General features: G+C 49.3%; 1 protein-coding gene across 1 annotated transcript; it reads left to right on the forward strand.

Moving 5' to 3' along the window:
• Positions 1–311: 311 nt before the first annotated feature.
• On the forward strand, positions 312–11,477 carry LOC116977527 (coiled-coil domain-containing protein 190-like). Its single transcript, XM_033028029.1, has 4 exons — positions 312–436; positions 6,266–6,508; positions 8,416–8,569; positions 10,716–11,477. Exons 2-4 carry the CDS (start codon positions 6,313–6,315, stop codon positions 11,317–11,319), a joined length of 954 nt encoding a protein of 317 aa, XP_032883920.1. The 5' UTR covers positions 312–436; positions 6,266–6,312; the 3' UTR covers positions 11,320–11,477.
• Positions 11,478–12,461: the final 984 nt, after the last annotated feature.

The raw sequence follows: 12,461 nt of genomic DNA on the forward strand, positions 1-12,461 counted from the left end.
TTCTAGTACGGACATTGTGGGCCGAAGGGCCTGTTCCTCTGCTTTTTTTATCCATTTACTGTTCATACTGTTTACTCCTATTTACTGCCTCGTTTTATTTCCCATTGACAAAATGTAAATACACAGTGTGGTCCTCTGCTATTTCTTGCTTTGCTCGGGTATTTGGTAATTGAATCCTCTTTCCACCTAAGCCACCGGAGTCCCAACAAGAGAAGAATGAGCTACTGCCAAAGATTTGACGGATGTGTCGTTTCCAGTGGCAACGCTGAACTTTAAAGCCTGGGGCAGCGGCAGCGACTGGTCTGGGTGAGAACTGACAGCGACTGAGGCAGATACACGGACCAGAGACTCTGTCCAACGTGCCCCAGGTCGCCAGCGCTGTAACCTGCTAGCGCCGACCACGCCGTCTCATATTCCATCTCCTGTCCCCCACTGGGTAAGTCCAGCTTCTTTCTTTCAGCGCCTTGTTTGGGAAGGACCTGGAGAAAATTAAACCGAGAGTTGGAGAGAGAATCGCGGAGAGAATCGAGGAGAGGGAGAGCGAGAGAGCAATGTTATTATCTGCGCTTCTGTAGCTCAGAGAGTCGTGGAGTCAAAGGTAGACGCAACAAGCTGGAGTAACACTCAGCGGGTCAGGCAGCATCTCCGGAGAGAAGGATGGGGTGGCGTTTCAAAGGAGACGCTTCTTCAGGCTGAGCCATATAGTCATACAGCGTGGAGACAGGCCCTTCGGCCCCACATGTCCCATCTACACCAGTCCCGCCTGCCTGCCTTTGGTCCATATTCCTCGAAACCTATCATAGAAACATAGAAAATAGGTGCAGGAGGAGGTCATTCGGCCCATCGAGCCAGCACCGCCATTCAGTGTGATCATGGCAGATCGTCCCCAATCAATAACCCGTGCCTGCCTTCTCCACATATCCTTTGATTATAGAAACATAGAAAATAGGTGCAGGAGGGGGCCATTCGGCCAGCATCGCCTATCCTATCAGGTTTAAAGGTATTAGACAGGTAATTAGTTAATTGTCTAATTGGTTCTTAAACGTTGCAATAGTCCCTGCCTTTTAACCTCCTCCTCCGGCAGCTAGTTCCATACACTCACCACCCTGTGTGTGAAAGAGTTACCCCTCAGATTTCAATTAAATCTTTCCCTCTTTACCTTAAACCTATGTCCTCTGATCCTCGATTCCCCTACTCCTGGCAAGAGTCTCTGTGCGTATACCCGACCTATTCTTCTCATGATTGTGTACACCTCTAAAAGATCACCCCTCATCCTCCTGCGCTCCAATGAATAGTCCCAGCCTACTCAACCTCTCCCTATAGCTCAGACTCTCAAGTCCTGGCAACATCCTCGTAAATCTTCTCCGTACCCTTTCCAGCTTGACAACATCTTTCCTGTGACATGGTGCCTAGAACTGAACATAATACTCTAAATGTGGCCTCACCAATGTCTTATACAACTGCAACATGACCTCCCAACTTCTATACTCAATACTATACTGAATACTGTCAATACATCCCAAAAGGGATGAGGGTTAGTAGGTTAAATGGCCTCGGTAAATTGCCCCTGGAGTAATGGTGAAAGGTGAGTGGTAGAGTGATAGTAGGATAGCATTGAGTGGAACCGATAGGTTATGGGGAAATAAGCCATGGGGCTGAATTGCTGATTGAGGAGGCATGTTTGTCTCCTGTCCTCACTGCTGTCTGTCAACGGAGGATAGGTGCAAGAAACTGCAGACGCTGGTTTACAAAAAAAGTTAGAAAGTGCTGGAGTAACTCTGCAGGTCAGGCAGCATCTCTAGAAGACAGCCATAAATGGCATTACAGGTTGGGACCCTCCTTCAGACTGGGATATTCTGTGACGAAGGGTCCCGACCAGAAACATCACCTCGACAGTTTCTACTGCTGGAATTAAGGCTCCCGCCAACTGTGGTGTTCCCTGTCCCTGTGTTGTCTAAGGGGAGCTCCTGATGGGGTAGTTAATGGCAGCCTTGAGTGGCCTCCATCTACACCTCACGCTGCCTCGGCAAGGTCAGAGGCATAATCAAGGACGAATCACACCCAGGTGACTCCCTCTTATCCCCTCTCCCGTCAGGCAAGAGCTGCTGAAGTGTGAAAACACACCTCCAGATTCAGGGACAGTTTCTTCCCAGCTGTTATCAGGTAACTGAATCACCCTACCCCAACCAGAGAACAGTCCTGAACTACTATCTACCTCATTGGTGACCCTCAGACTATCTTTGATCGGACTTTGCTGGCTTTATCTTGTGCTCAACGTTATTCCCTTATCATGTATCTGTACACTGTGAATGGTTCGATTGTAATTACGTATTGCCTTTCCACTGACTGGTTAGCATGTAACAAAAGCTTTTCACGTGACAATAAACTAAACTCAACTAAACTAAACATTCTGAAGACGTTCTTCGACCCAAAACGTTGCCCATTTCCTTCGCTCCATAGATGCTGCCTCACCCGCTGAGATTCTCCAGCATTTTTGTCTAAACATTCCAGACTCTGCCTCTTGTGTTCCCGTGGTATTCAATGTTCATTGGCAGGAATGTGGGTCGTCTATTTATCAGAGTGGTGACCAAGATTTACGCCTCTTTCAACTCCCCTGGTCTCATTGGTCATTTTTAACAAGACAATCAACTATCCCTACTTTTGTTAATTTGACCAAACCTGTTAATGCAATAATAATATAAGTAGAGGCACGGAAACAGGCAACTTGTCCATGCCGACCACGTTGTCCCATCTAATGTAGTCTCATTTGCCCATGTTTGGTCCATATCCCTCTCAACCTCGTCACGTTCTACCACAATGTTTAAAAACATTTAGACAGGTACAAGGATAGGACAGGTTTAGAGGGATATGGGCCAAACGCGGGCAAAGTGGGACTAGTGTAGATGGGACATGTTGGTTGGCATGGGCAAGTTGGGCCTGTTTCCATGACTATTATTCTGTCTCAAAATGCTGGAGTAACTCAGGGTCGACCCGAAATGTCACCCATTCCTTCTACCCGGAGATGCTGCCTGATCCGCTAAGTTACTCCAGCATTTTGTGTCTATCTTTGATGTAAACAAGCATCTGCAGTTCCTTGCTACACATTTATTCGACACTTCGACACCACCTGTCCAAGTGTCTTTTAAATGCTGATCCAGCTCCTGCCTCCTCTGGCAGCTTGTTCCATACACCCACCACTCTCTGGGTGAATACATTGCCCCTCAGGTTCGTATTAAATCCTACCTCTCTCACCTTAAACCTCTGCCCTCTGCTGTTTGATTGCCTGACCCTGGGTGAAAGACTTTGCGAATTCCTCCCTATCTGTTCCCCTGGATTCTGCTTGATTTTATACCCCTCTGTAAGATCACCCCTCAGCCTCCTGCCCTCCAGGGGATGAAGTCCTAGCCTGCCCAACATCTCCCCGTAGCTCAGGCACTCGAGTCCTGGCAGCATCCTTCTCTGCCCTCTTTCCAGTTTGCTTCTGAATCTGGTGAGTCAGGGACAATGCTGCTGTGCTCGCCAAACAATCGCTCCCACCCCCGCTGCCCTGTGATGTCACTACTTAGCTGGTTCTTGGGCACGGGGAGTATTCTCCCCGCGAGCGAGCTCTGCCTCACACCACCATCTCCAGTCCTCCCTCCCTCACCGTGTCCTTCCCCGATCTCCACGTGCCCCCGATCAGTGCACTCCCCCCCCCCCCCCCCCCTAACCCGGCCTCTGTCTACTTTACTCCCTCCCCACCCCATCTCCTCGTGAGTGACTACGCCTCTTGGCCTCCATCCAACCCCACTACTGCCCCCAGCTTCACTCCTCTTCCCTGGTCAGTTCACTGCCCTTGGCCGAGTGCAGGCCTGCATTCCTAATCTCCAACCCCCCCCCCCCCCCCAGCTCCATCGCGCCCAACACCATCTCCGCTACCGTCCCCACCTCCACCTTCTACACCATCTTATCCACCTCCATTTCCACCACCAAACCTCAACCCCCATCTCCACTCTAATCCATCTCCCTGATCTCTGGGGTCAATTCTTGGCCCTTATAACCCACCCCTCGCTCCAGTCCTACTCCCGCCCCACTTCAACCCCCTCCAGTGAGTGCTACCCTCCCGATATTAGTTGGGCCTTTTTCCTCCTTTGGTGAACGGAGCTGACACCAAACCCTCTCCTTTCCACCCTCCAGCTAAAGATCCTCCTCCAACCACCTACCGATGATTGAAGAGGTTAGTGGAGCGTCGGCCTTTTCAAGAAGACAGAAGTACAAAGGGTTAATAAGCAAGGTCAGGAAGTCTGCATGTGTAGGAAGGAACTGCAGAATCGGAGCCGGAGAATCGTTCAGTGTTAAGGCACATGGACAACGACCCCCTCCTCCCACTTGAGGGAAGAGTGGTTTAGTTTAGTCTGGTCTAGTCTACTCTAGTCTAATCTAATCTAGATTAGTTTATTGTCACATGCACCAAGGTACAGTGAAAAGCTTTATATAGCATGCTGACCAGTCAGCGGAAAGACAATACATGATTACAATCGAGGGGTTCACAGCGCACCGATAAAGGATAAAGGGAATAACGTTTAGTGCAAGATAAAGTCCAATAAAGGTTGATCAGAGGGAGTTCGAGGGTCTCCAATGAGGTAGATGGAAGGTCAGAAGGTCACCAACTCTCTAGTTGGTGATAGGATGGTTCAGTTGCCTGATAACAGCTGGGATGAAACTGTGTAATAAAGAACTCCAGATGCTGGTTTAAATCGAAGGTAGACACAAAATGCTGGAGTAACTCAACGGGTGAGGCAGCATCTTTGGAGAGAAGGAATGGGCGACGTTTCGGGTCGAAACCCTTGGGTCGCCCATTCCTTCTCTCCAGAGATGCTGCCTCACCCGCTGAGTTACTCCAGCATTTTGCAGGAAGAAACTGTCCCTGAATCTGGAGACAATAGACAATAGACAATAGGTGCAGGAGTAGGCCACTCGGCCCTTCGAGCCAGCACCACCATTCAATGTGATCATGGCTGATCATCCACATCAGTACCCCGTTCCTGCCTTCTCCCCATATCTCCTGACTCCGCTATCTTTAAGAGCCCTATCTAGCTCTCTCTTGAAAGCATCCAGAGAAACGGCCTCCACCGCTGAGGCAGAGAATTCCACAGACTCACAACTCTCTTTGTGAAAAAGTGTTTCCTCGTCTCCGTTCGAAATGGCTTACTCCTTATTCTTAACCTGTGGCCCCTGGTTCTGGACTCCCCCAGCATTGGGAACATGTTTCCTGACTCTAGCATGTCCAAACCCTTAATAATCTCTTAACAACTCTGGATGAGACTCTGAAGAAGGGCCTCGACCCGAAACATCACGCATTCCTTCTCTCCAGAGATGCTGCCTGTCCCGCTGAGTTCCGGGGTGGTGTTAGAGAGGGAGTACGCGCTGTCCGTGGGCGCCCCGGGGAATTTCCGGGACCGCTGGACACTGAGGGGGGTTGAATGCATCTTTGACAAGGAGTGTAAGATAGTTGTATAATAGTTTGTCGTTTGTCGTGTATTTTGGTGGTGGGTTCTGTTTGTATTTACTGTACTGTATATATTATTTTAATATATTAATAAATATTGTTTATTAAAAAAAAATAATAATAAAATCTGAAGAAAAAAAAAGTACAAGTTTGCAGGTTGTACAGGGAGGAACTGCAGATGCTGGTTTACACCAAAGTTAAACGCAAAATACTGGAGTAACTCAGCGGGTCAGGCAGCACCTCTGGAGAAAAGGAATAGGTGACAATTCGGGTCGAGACCCTTCTTCAGTTAATTGGCTTTGGTAAAATTGTAAATTGCCCCTATTGTGTAGGATAATGCTAGCATATGGGGTTCATAAGTTCATGTTCTAGGATCAGAATTAGGCCATTCGGCCCATCAAGTCTACTCCGCCATTCAATCATGGCTGATCTATCATTTCTCTTTCAACCACATTCTCTTGCCTTCTCCACATAACCTCTGACACTCGTACTAATCAAGATCCTGTCAATCTCCACCTTATAAACTATCCATTGACTTGGCCTCCACAGCCTTCTGTGGCAAAGAATCCCACAGATTCACCACCCTCTGACTAAAGAGATTCCTCCTCATCTCTCTAAAGGTACATCCTTTTATTCTGAGGCTATGACCTCTGGTCCTAGACTCTCCCACAATGCATTCAACGGGTGATCACAGGTCGGCGCGGACTCAGTAGGTTGAAGGGCGTGTTTCCGCATTGCATCTCTAAACTAAACTTTATGTTTCTGTCAATCTGCCAGCGTGGCTTCTGACTGCAAACATTCCTCTTGCACCTCGGAGCAAGAAAATGCAACGTCTTAAGTCGCACCTTCTGGAGGGAGAGTTAACAAGGCGGCTGGAAGCAGAGAGACGAGAATCCAAGCGCGCGGAGACCAGACTGCGGAATGGGCTGCATGACTTGGAGGAGGCAAGGTTCTCTTGTATCAACCGAATGATGAAGGAACAGAGGCGCATCCAGAGGGACCTTCTCAGGATCAAGAATGGTGAGTCGCCCTGGTCAAGATAGACAATAGACAATAGACCATATAACCATATAACAATTACAGCACGGAAACAGGCAAACAATAGACAATAGACAATAGGTGCAGGAGTAGGTCATTCAGCCCTTCGAGCCAGCACCGCCATTCAATGTGATCATGGCTGATCATCCCCAATCAATACCCCGTTCCTACCTTCTGCCCATATCCCCTGACTCTGCTATCTTTAAGAGCCCTATCTAGCTCTCTCTTGAAAGTATCCAGAGAACCTGCCTCCACCGTCCTCTGAGGCAGAGAATTCCACAGACTCACCACCCTCTGGCTAAAGAAACTCCTCTAAATCTCCATTCTAAAGGTACAACCTTTTATTCTGAGGTCGTGCCCCCTGGTCCTTGACTCTCTCACGAGTGACAACATCCTCTCCACATCCACGCCATCAAACCTTTCAGTTCATAGAAGTTCATAGTTGCTGAGGTTAGTCTTGTGTCGTGTTCACGAGCCTGATAGTTGTTGGGAAGAAGCTGTTCTTGAAACTGGTGGTCACAGACAGTGTTTTCAGACAGAAAACAACAAGTGCTGGAATAACTCAGCGGGTCAGGCAGCATCCCTGGAGAACGTGGAGAGGTGGCGTTTCGGGTCAGGACTCTTCTTCAGACTGATTGAAGGGGTGTGGGATTGAAGGGAGTGAAAGGGAAGGAGGCTGGTATGTTGTGGAGGCTACCTAAAGTTGGAGAAATCAGTGTTCATATCGTTGGGTTGTAAGCTACCCAAACGTAACACGAGGTATTTTTGCTTGCACGAAGGACTTCAGGCATTTTTGCGCTAGTATTTGGCTTATTAACTTAGACTTGAGAGATATGGCGCGTAAACTAGCCCGTCGGCCCACCGAGTCCGCACCAACCAGCGATCACCCCGTACACTAGGGACAATGTAGAAATTTTACTGAAGCCAATTAACCTACAAACCTGTACACCTTTGGAGTGTGGGATGAAACCGGAGCACCCGGAAAAAACCCACGCAGTCACAGGGAAAACGTACAAAGTCCGTACAGACAGCACCCGTAGTCAGGATCGAACCCGGGTCTCTGGCGCTGTAAGGCAATATCTCGACTGCTGCACCACTGTGCCGCCCACAAAATGTATGTTGTTTATTATACGCTATCTATGTATGAATGAATGAATGAATGAATGAATGAATGAATGTATGAATGAATGAATGAATGAATGAATGAATAGTTTATTGTCACTTGTGACAAGTCACAGTGAAATTCTTTGCCCGCATACCTAAGGTATGCAAATAGTCGCCACATAAAGGTCGCTTACAAAGTTACAAAGTGTCTGCACCAGGTCCCCCTTTGTTTTCCTCCCCCTCCCCCATGGCAGTCCCCCCCCCCCCCCCCCACGCCTGGTCCTCCATCCCCCGGCAGCGACGTGCTCACTCCCACGTGGTCCGTCCTTGTCCATCGGTCGGCGCCCTCATTACTCCAGCACTTGGTGTTTCCAGCCTGAAAATCGTGACCACCAGGTTCAAGACAGCTTCTTCCTAACAACTATCAGGCTCTTGACCTCTCCACTATCGGCGGCGGGTCCGCTCCTGACGCCTCCACGGGCCCCAGCCGCGGGCTCCGTCGACCCAGGCTCCGTCGACTCCATTGGCCGCGAGCTCCGACCCACGAGGCTCCAGCCCCGGCCTCACTGCAGCCTGCCGGGAGGCGTATGATTAACTTTAACATGTAACATGTTACATGTAATTTGTAACAAATATGTAAATTGTTTACAGGCCTGCTAAGGTGCGGCAAGTGAGAATTTCATTGAATCATTGGCGGTACATATGACATTAAAACACTCTTGACTCTCTCAATGTCCTTCGAGACCTCCCATGTACGTATTCACACCTCGCTTGGTTCTCCCTAGGCTACTCCAAGAAGAAGGCAGCAAACAATTATCGAAGGCTCTGCCCAGACCCCAACAATCCATCCAGAGAAACGCTCGGGTCCAACAACAAACTTTTACCCATCAGACTAACGGCAAAAGATGGGAGTCTCATCTTGGCATCGGAAGGAATCAGGTAACAAAATGTGTAGGAAGGAACTGCGGATGCCGGTTTCAACCAAAGGTAGACACTAAAAGCTGGAGTAGCTCAGCGGGACAGGCAGCATCTCTGGAGAGAAGGAATGGGTGACGTTTCGGGTCGAGACCCTTCTTCAGACTTCCACAGACTTTCTCTGAGGAGGGGTCTCAACCCCGAAACGTCACCTATTCCTTCTCTCCAGAGATGCTGTCTGACCTGCTGAGCCACTCCAGGTTTTTGTGTCTATTTTGCAAAATATTGACTGTATTTTCTAAGACACAGAAGCTTCAAAGCAGATTCAGGCTCTCTGTGTCTTCCCTTTGTACATGAGATCAAACTGATTGCATGATATATATGACCTTTTTGGATAGCATGCAGAACAAGGCTTTTCACTGTGCCTCGGTACAGATCATAATTATCTGTATCTTGAGAAGACATCTCATGAGTTAAGGAGCAGAAACAAGCAAACAGCAGATGCTGGTCTATAAAAAGTGCATCAGCAACTCAACAGGGCAGCATCCCTGGAGAACATAGATAGGCGATACGTCAGGTCGGGACCCTACTTCAGACCGGGCAAGGAGAAGAAGGAAGGTCCTTATCCGTGACGTCATCTGTCCATGTTCTCCAGGGTTGCTGACAGGCCCGCTGAGTTACTCCAGCACTTTGTGCGTCTCCTTTCCATAAGCTAAGTATGTATTCTCGATCCTCCGACACACCTTGTTGCGGCCTTGCAGTTTTTCTTATCGCCACTTTCCCTACTGCTGTAACACTGTATTTTACGCTCTGTTTTTGCTCTGCCTGATGTACTTATGTATGGTTTGTTATACTCATGATGCATGGGATTTGCTTGGATAGCAAGCAAAACATAGTTTCCATGTTATACAGCTTTAGTCTAGTTAAGACCAGTTTAATTTAGTTTAGTTTAGAGATACAGCATGGAAACAGGCCCTTTGGCCCACCAAGTCCGTGCTGACCAACGATCACCCGTACACCAATTCTATCTTTTCCACTAGGGACAACTTACAGAAGCTAATTTAGGTACAAAACCTGCACGTCACTGGAATATTGGAGGAAACCGGAGCACCCGGAGAAAGCCCACATGGTCACAGGGAGAATGTACAAACTCCGTATAGACAGCACCCGTAGTCAGGATTGAACTCGGGACCCTGGGACTGTGAGGCAGCAACTCTACCGCTGCGCCACCCTGCCGCCCCTATGTTACACTCTCTGACTCTGTGAATGTAGAGGCTGGAGGGGCAGCGGTCGAGCAGCTACCTTGCAGCACCAGAGACCCAAGTTCGATCCTAACCTCGGGTGCTGTCTATGTGGAGTTTGCACATTCTCCCTGCAACCACCTGGGTTTTCTCCAGATGTTCCGGTTTCCACCCAAACTCTAAAGACGTGCAGGTTTGTATGTTAATTGGCTTTTGCACATTATAACCTGTCCCTAGTGTGTAGGATAGAACCAGTGTTTGGGGTGATCACTCATCGGCACAGAATCGGTGGACCACACAGCCTGTTTCCATGTTGTATCCCGAAACTAAAGGGAAAGTAAGGGCAGGTTTGCCCCTCCCACTTACACATGGAATTCTCTGCCACAGAAGGCAGTGGAGGCCAATTGACTGGATGTTTTCAAGAGAGAGTTCGATATAATTCTTAAGGCCCTGTCCCACTTTCCCGAGTTACTCACGAATTCTCCCGAGTTTTCCCCTTGATTCAAACTCGTAGAATTACGGTAATAGCCAGCCGTAGGTACTCAGGGCTATTTTTTCTTCTCGTGGACATTTTTCAACATGCTGAAAAAACGTCCCGACTTACCTGATGCCCCGAGTAGCTACGGCTGGCATTACGAGCCGCTACGAAATATCTACGGCCTCCTGCGGACTCGCTACGGACATTCTCCGAGTTTGAATCAAGGGGAAAACTCGGGAGAATTCGTGAGTAACTCGGGAAACTGGGACAGGGGCTTTACGGCTAAAGGAATCAAGGGATATGGGGAAAATGCAGGAACAGGGTACTGATTTTAGATGATCAGCCATGATCATATTGAATGGCGGTGCTGACTCGAAGGGCTGAATGGCCTATTCCTGCACCTGTTTTCTATGTAATCTATGATGTTTTTTGCTTGTGTTCACCATCCTAGGGGGCAGAAGGAGTCGGTGAAAATGAGCAGGGTGGTGGTGCCAGCCAGCGTTTCCCGTGCTCTACAGAGCCGGATCAATGACTTCCTCGGTGGGTTCGGCGGCCGGCAGGAGAAGGTGGAGGAGCGGGCGGGAGCGGGGGCGGAGGTGGAAGAGGTCCAAGCCCAGCCAAAAGCAGACGCAGCGCCAATCGGCAGCGCCAACACGGCCGGCTCCCTGGTCAAGATCTCCCCCGGGAGGGGGAACCAAGCGGCATTGGAATCGGGGAACGGTGGGTCGGGCCACGGCGATGCTGCCTGCTGCCATCCCAACCCAAGCCAAGTCAAGACCAGGCCACCCAACGGCAGCCTGCAGCCCCTCCCCACCCTGGAGAACGCCCCCGACGAGGGTGACTTCTACGCACCGGACGGGCTGCCCAGAACCATGCACACCATGCCCAGCTTCCAGGAGGCCTTTGCTCAGGCGAGGAAAGCTCGCTACATCAGGCACCGCACCAAGACCGAGGAGGAGAAGGAACTGTCCATCAGTGAGATCTTCGGAAGGTGCCCTGGACCCAGGCAGGACGGAGGGGCTGTCAAGGACAAGAACTCTACGGGAACAAATTGAGACTTAAAAAAAAAGAAAAATTCCAGGATCTCACTGAACGAAAAAAATTAAAGTAAATACTTGCTGGAAGTGTCAACTCTACCTTGGGTAATATTTTCTTTTACAGCCAGGAGACAGGCCCCTCGGCCCACCGAGTCCATGCCGACCTGCAATCACCCCTTCACACTCGTTCTATTCTGTACACTAGTTCCATCCCACACACTAGTTCTATCTTACACACTAGGGGCAGTTTACAGAGGGCCAGTTAACCTACAAATCTGCATGTCGTTGGAGACCAGTGCACCCGGAGAAAACCCACACAGGGAGAACGTGCAAACTCCGTACAGACAGCACCTGTGGTCAGGATAGAACCCGGGTCTCTGGCGCTGTGAGGCAGCAACTCTACCGCTGCGCCACTGTGACGCCCCAATTTGCTCCACATGAGTTGGGTTCTACTTCCAGCGGTTGTGCCAGGGAAATGCCCCTCTACATCCGTCTGCTATTGACCCCATCAGAGTCTGCCATGTTAGACCAAAGCCATTCACCTTGTGGCAGGCACACTTCATGCTGACCCCTCATCTATTCCATCGAATGGAAAAGAGACCCATTGCTGACTTCTCAACTGGGGCAGATCTCAAATGGGGCACCTTGGTCAGCATGGGCAGATTGGGCCGCAGGGCCTGTTTCCGTGCTGCATTACTCTCTGGCTCTATAACTCCAGAATCGATCAATCCAACTGTGACTAAAGCAGAAACATGACAAAAGATACAACTAAAGGTAGACACAAAAAGCTGGAATAACTCGGACTGAAGAAGGGTCTCGACCTGAAACGTCACCCATTCCTTCTCTCCAGAGATGCTGCCTGTTCTGCTGAGTTACTCCAGCTTTTTGTGTCTATCTTCGGTTTAAACGAACTTCCTGCACATTTCGAAAGATACAACTAGTTTAGTTTAGATTAATTTTGTTTATTGTCACGTGTACCAAGGTACAGTGAAATGCTTCTTTGTTGCGTGCTATCCAGTCAGCAGAAAGACTATACATGATTACAATCCAGCAGTCCGCGGTGTACAGTTACAGGCGAAAGGGAATAACGTTTAATGCAACGCAAAGTCCAGTGAAGTCCGAGTAAAGGGTCTCCAATCAGGTAGATAGTAGCTCAGGAC

The sequence above is a fragment of the Amblyraja radiata genome, chromosome 10, assembly GCF_010909765.2.
Source record: "Amblyraja radiata isolate CabotCenter1 chromosome 10, sAmbRad1.1.pri, whole genome shotgun sequence".
In the NCBI taxonomy this organism is placed as follows: domain Eukaryota; kingdom Metazoa; phylum Chordata; class Chondrichthyes; order Rajiformes; family Rajidae; genus Amblyraja; species Amblyraja radiata.

What these genes read in the sequence shown, in the direction of transcription:
- LOC116977527 (XM_033028029.1), top strand. Translation starts at nt 6,313, where the DNA reads ATGCAACGTCTTAAGTCGCACCTTCTGGAGGGAGAGTTAACAAGGCGG. An exon ending in CCTTCTCAGGATCAAGAATG is followed by an intron (nt 6,509 to 8,415) that starts GTGAGTCGCCCT and finishes GGTTCTCCCTAG; the next exon opens with GCTACTCCAAGAAGAAGGCA. An exon ending in TTGGCATCGGAAGGAATCAG is followed by an intron (nt 8,570 to 10,715) that starts GTAACAAAATGT and finishes TCACCATCCTAG; the next exon opens with GGGGCAGAAGGAGTCGGTGA.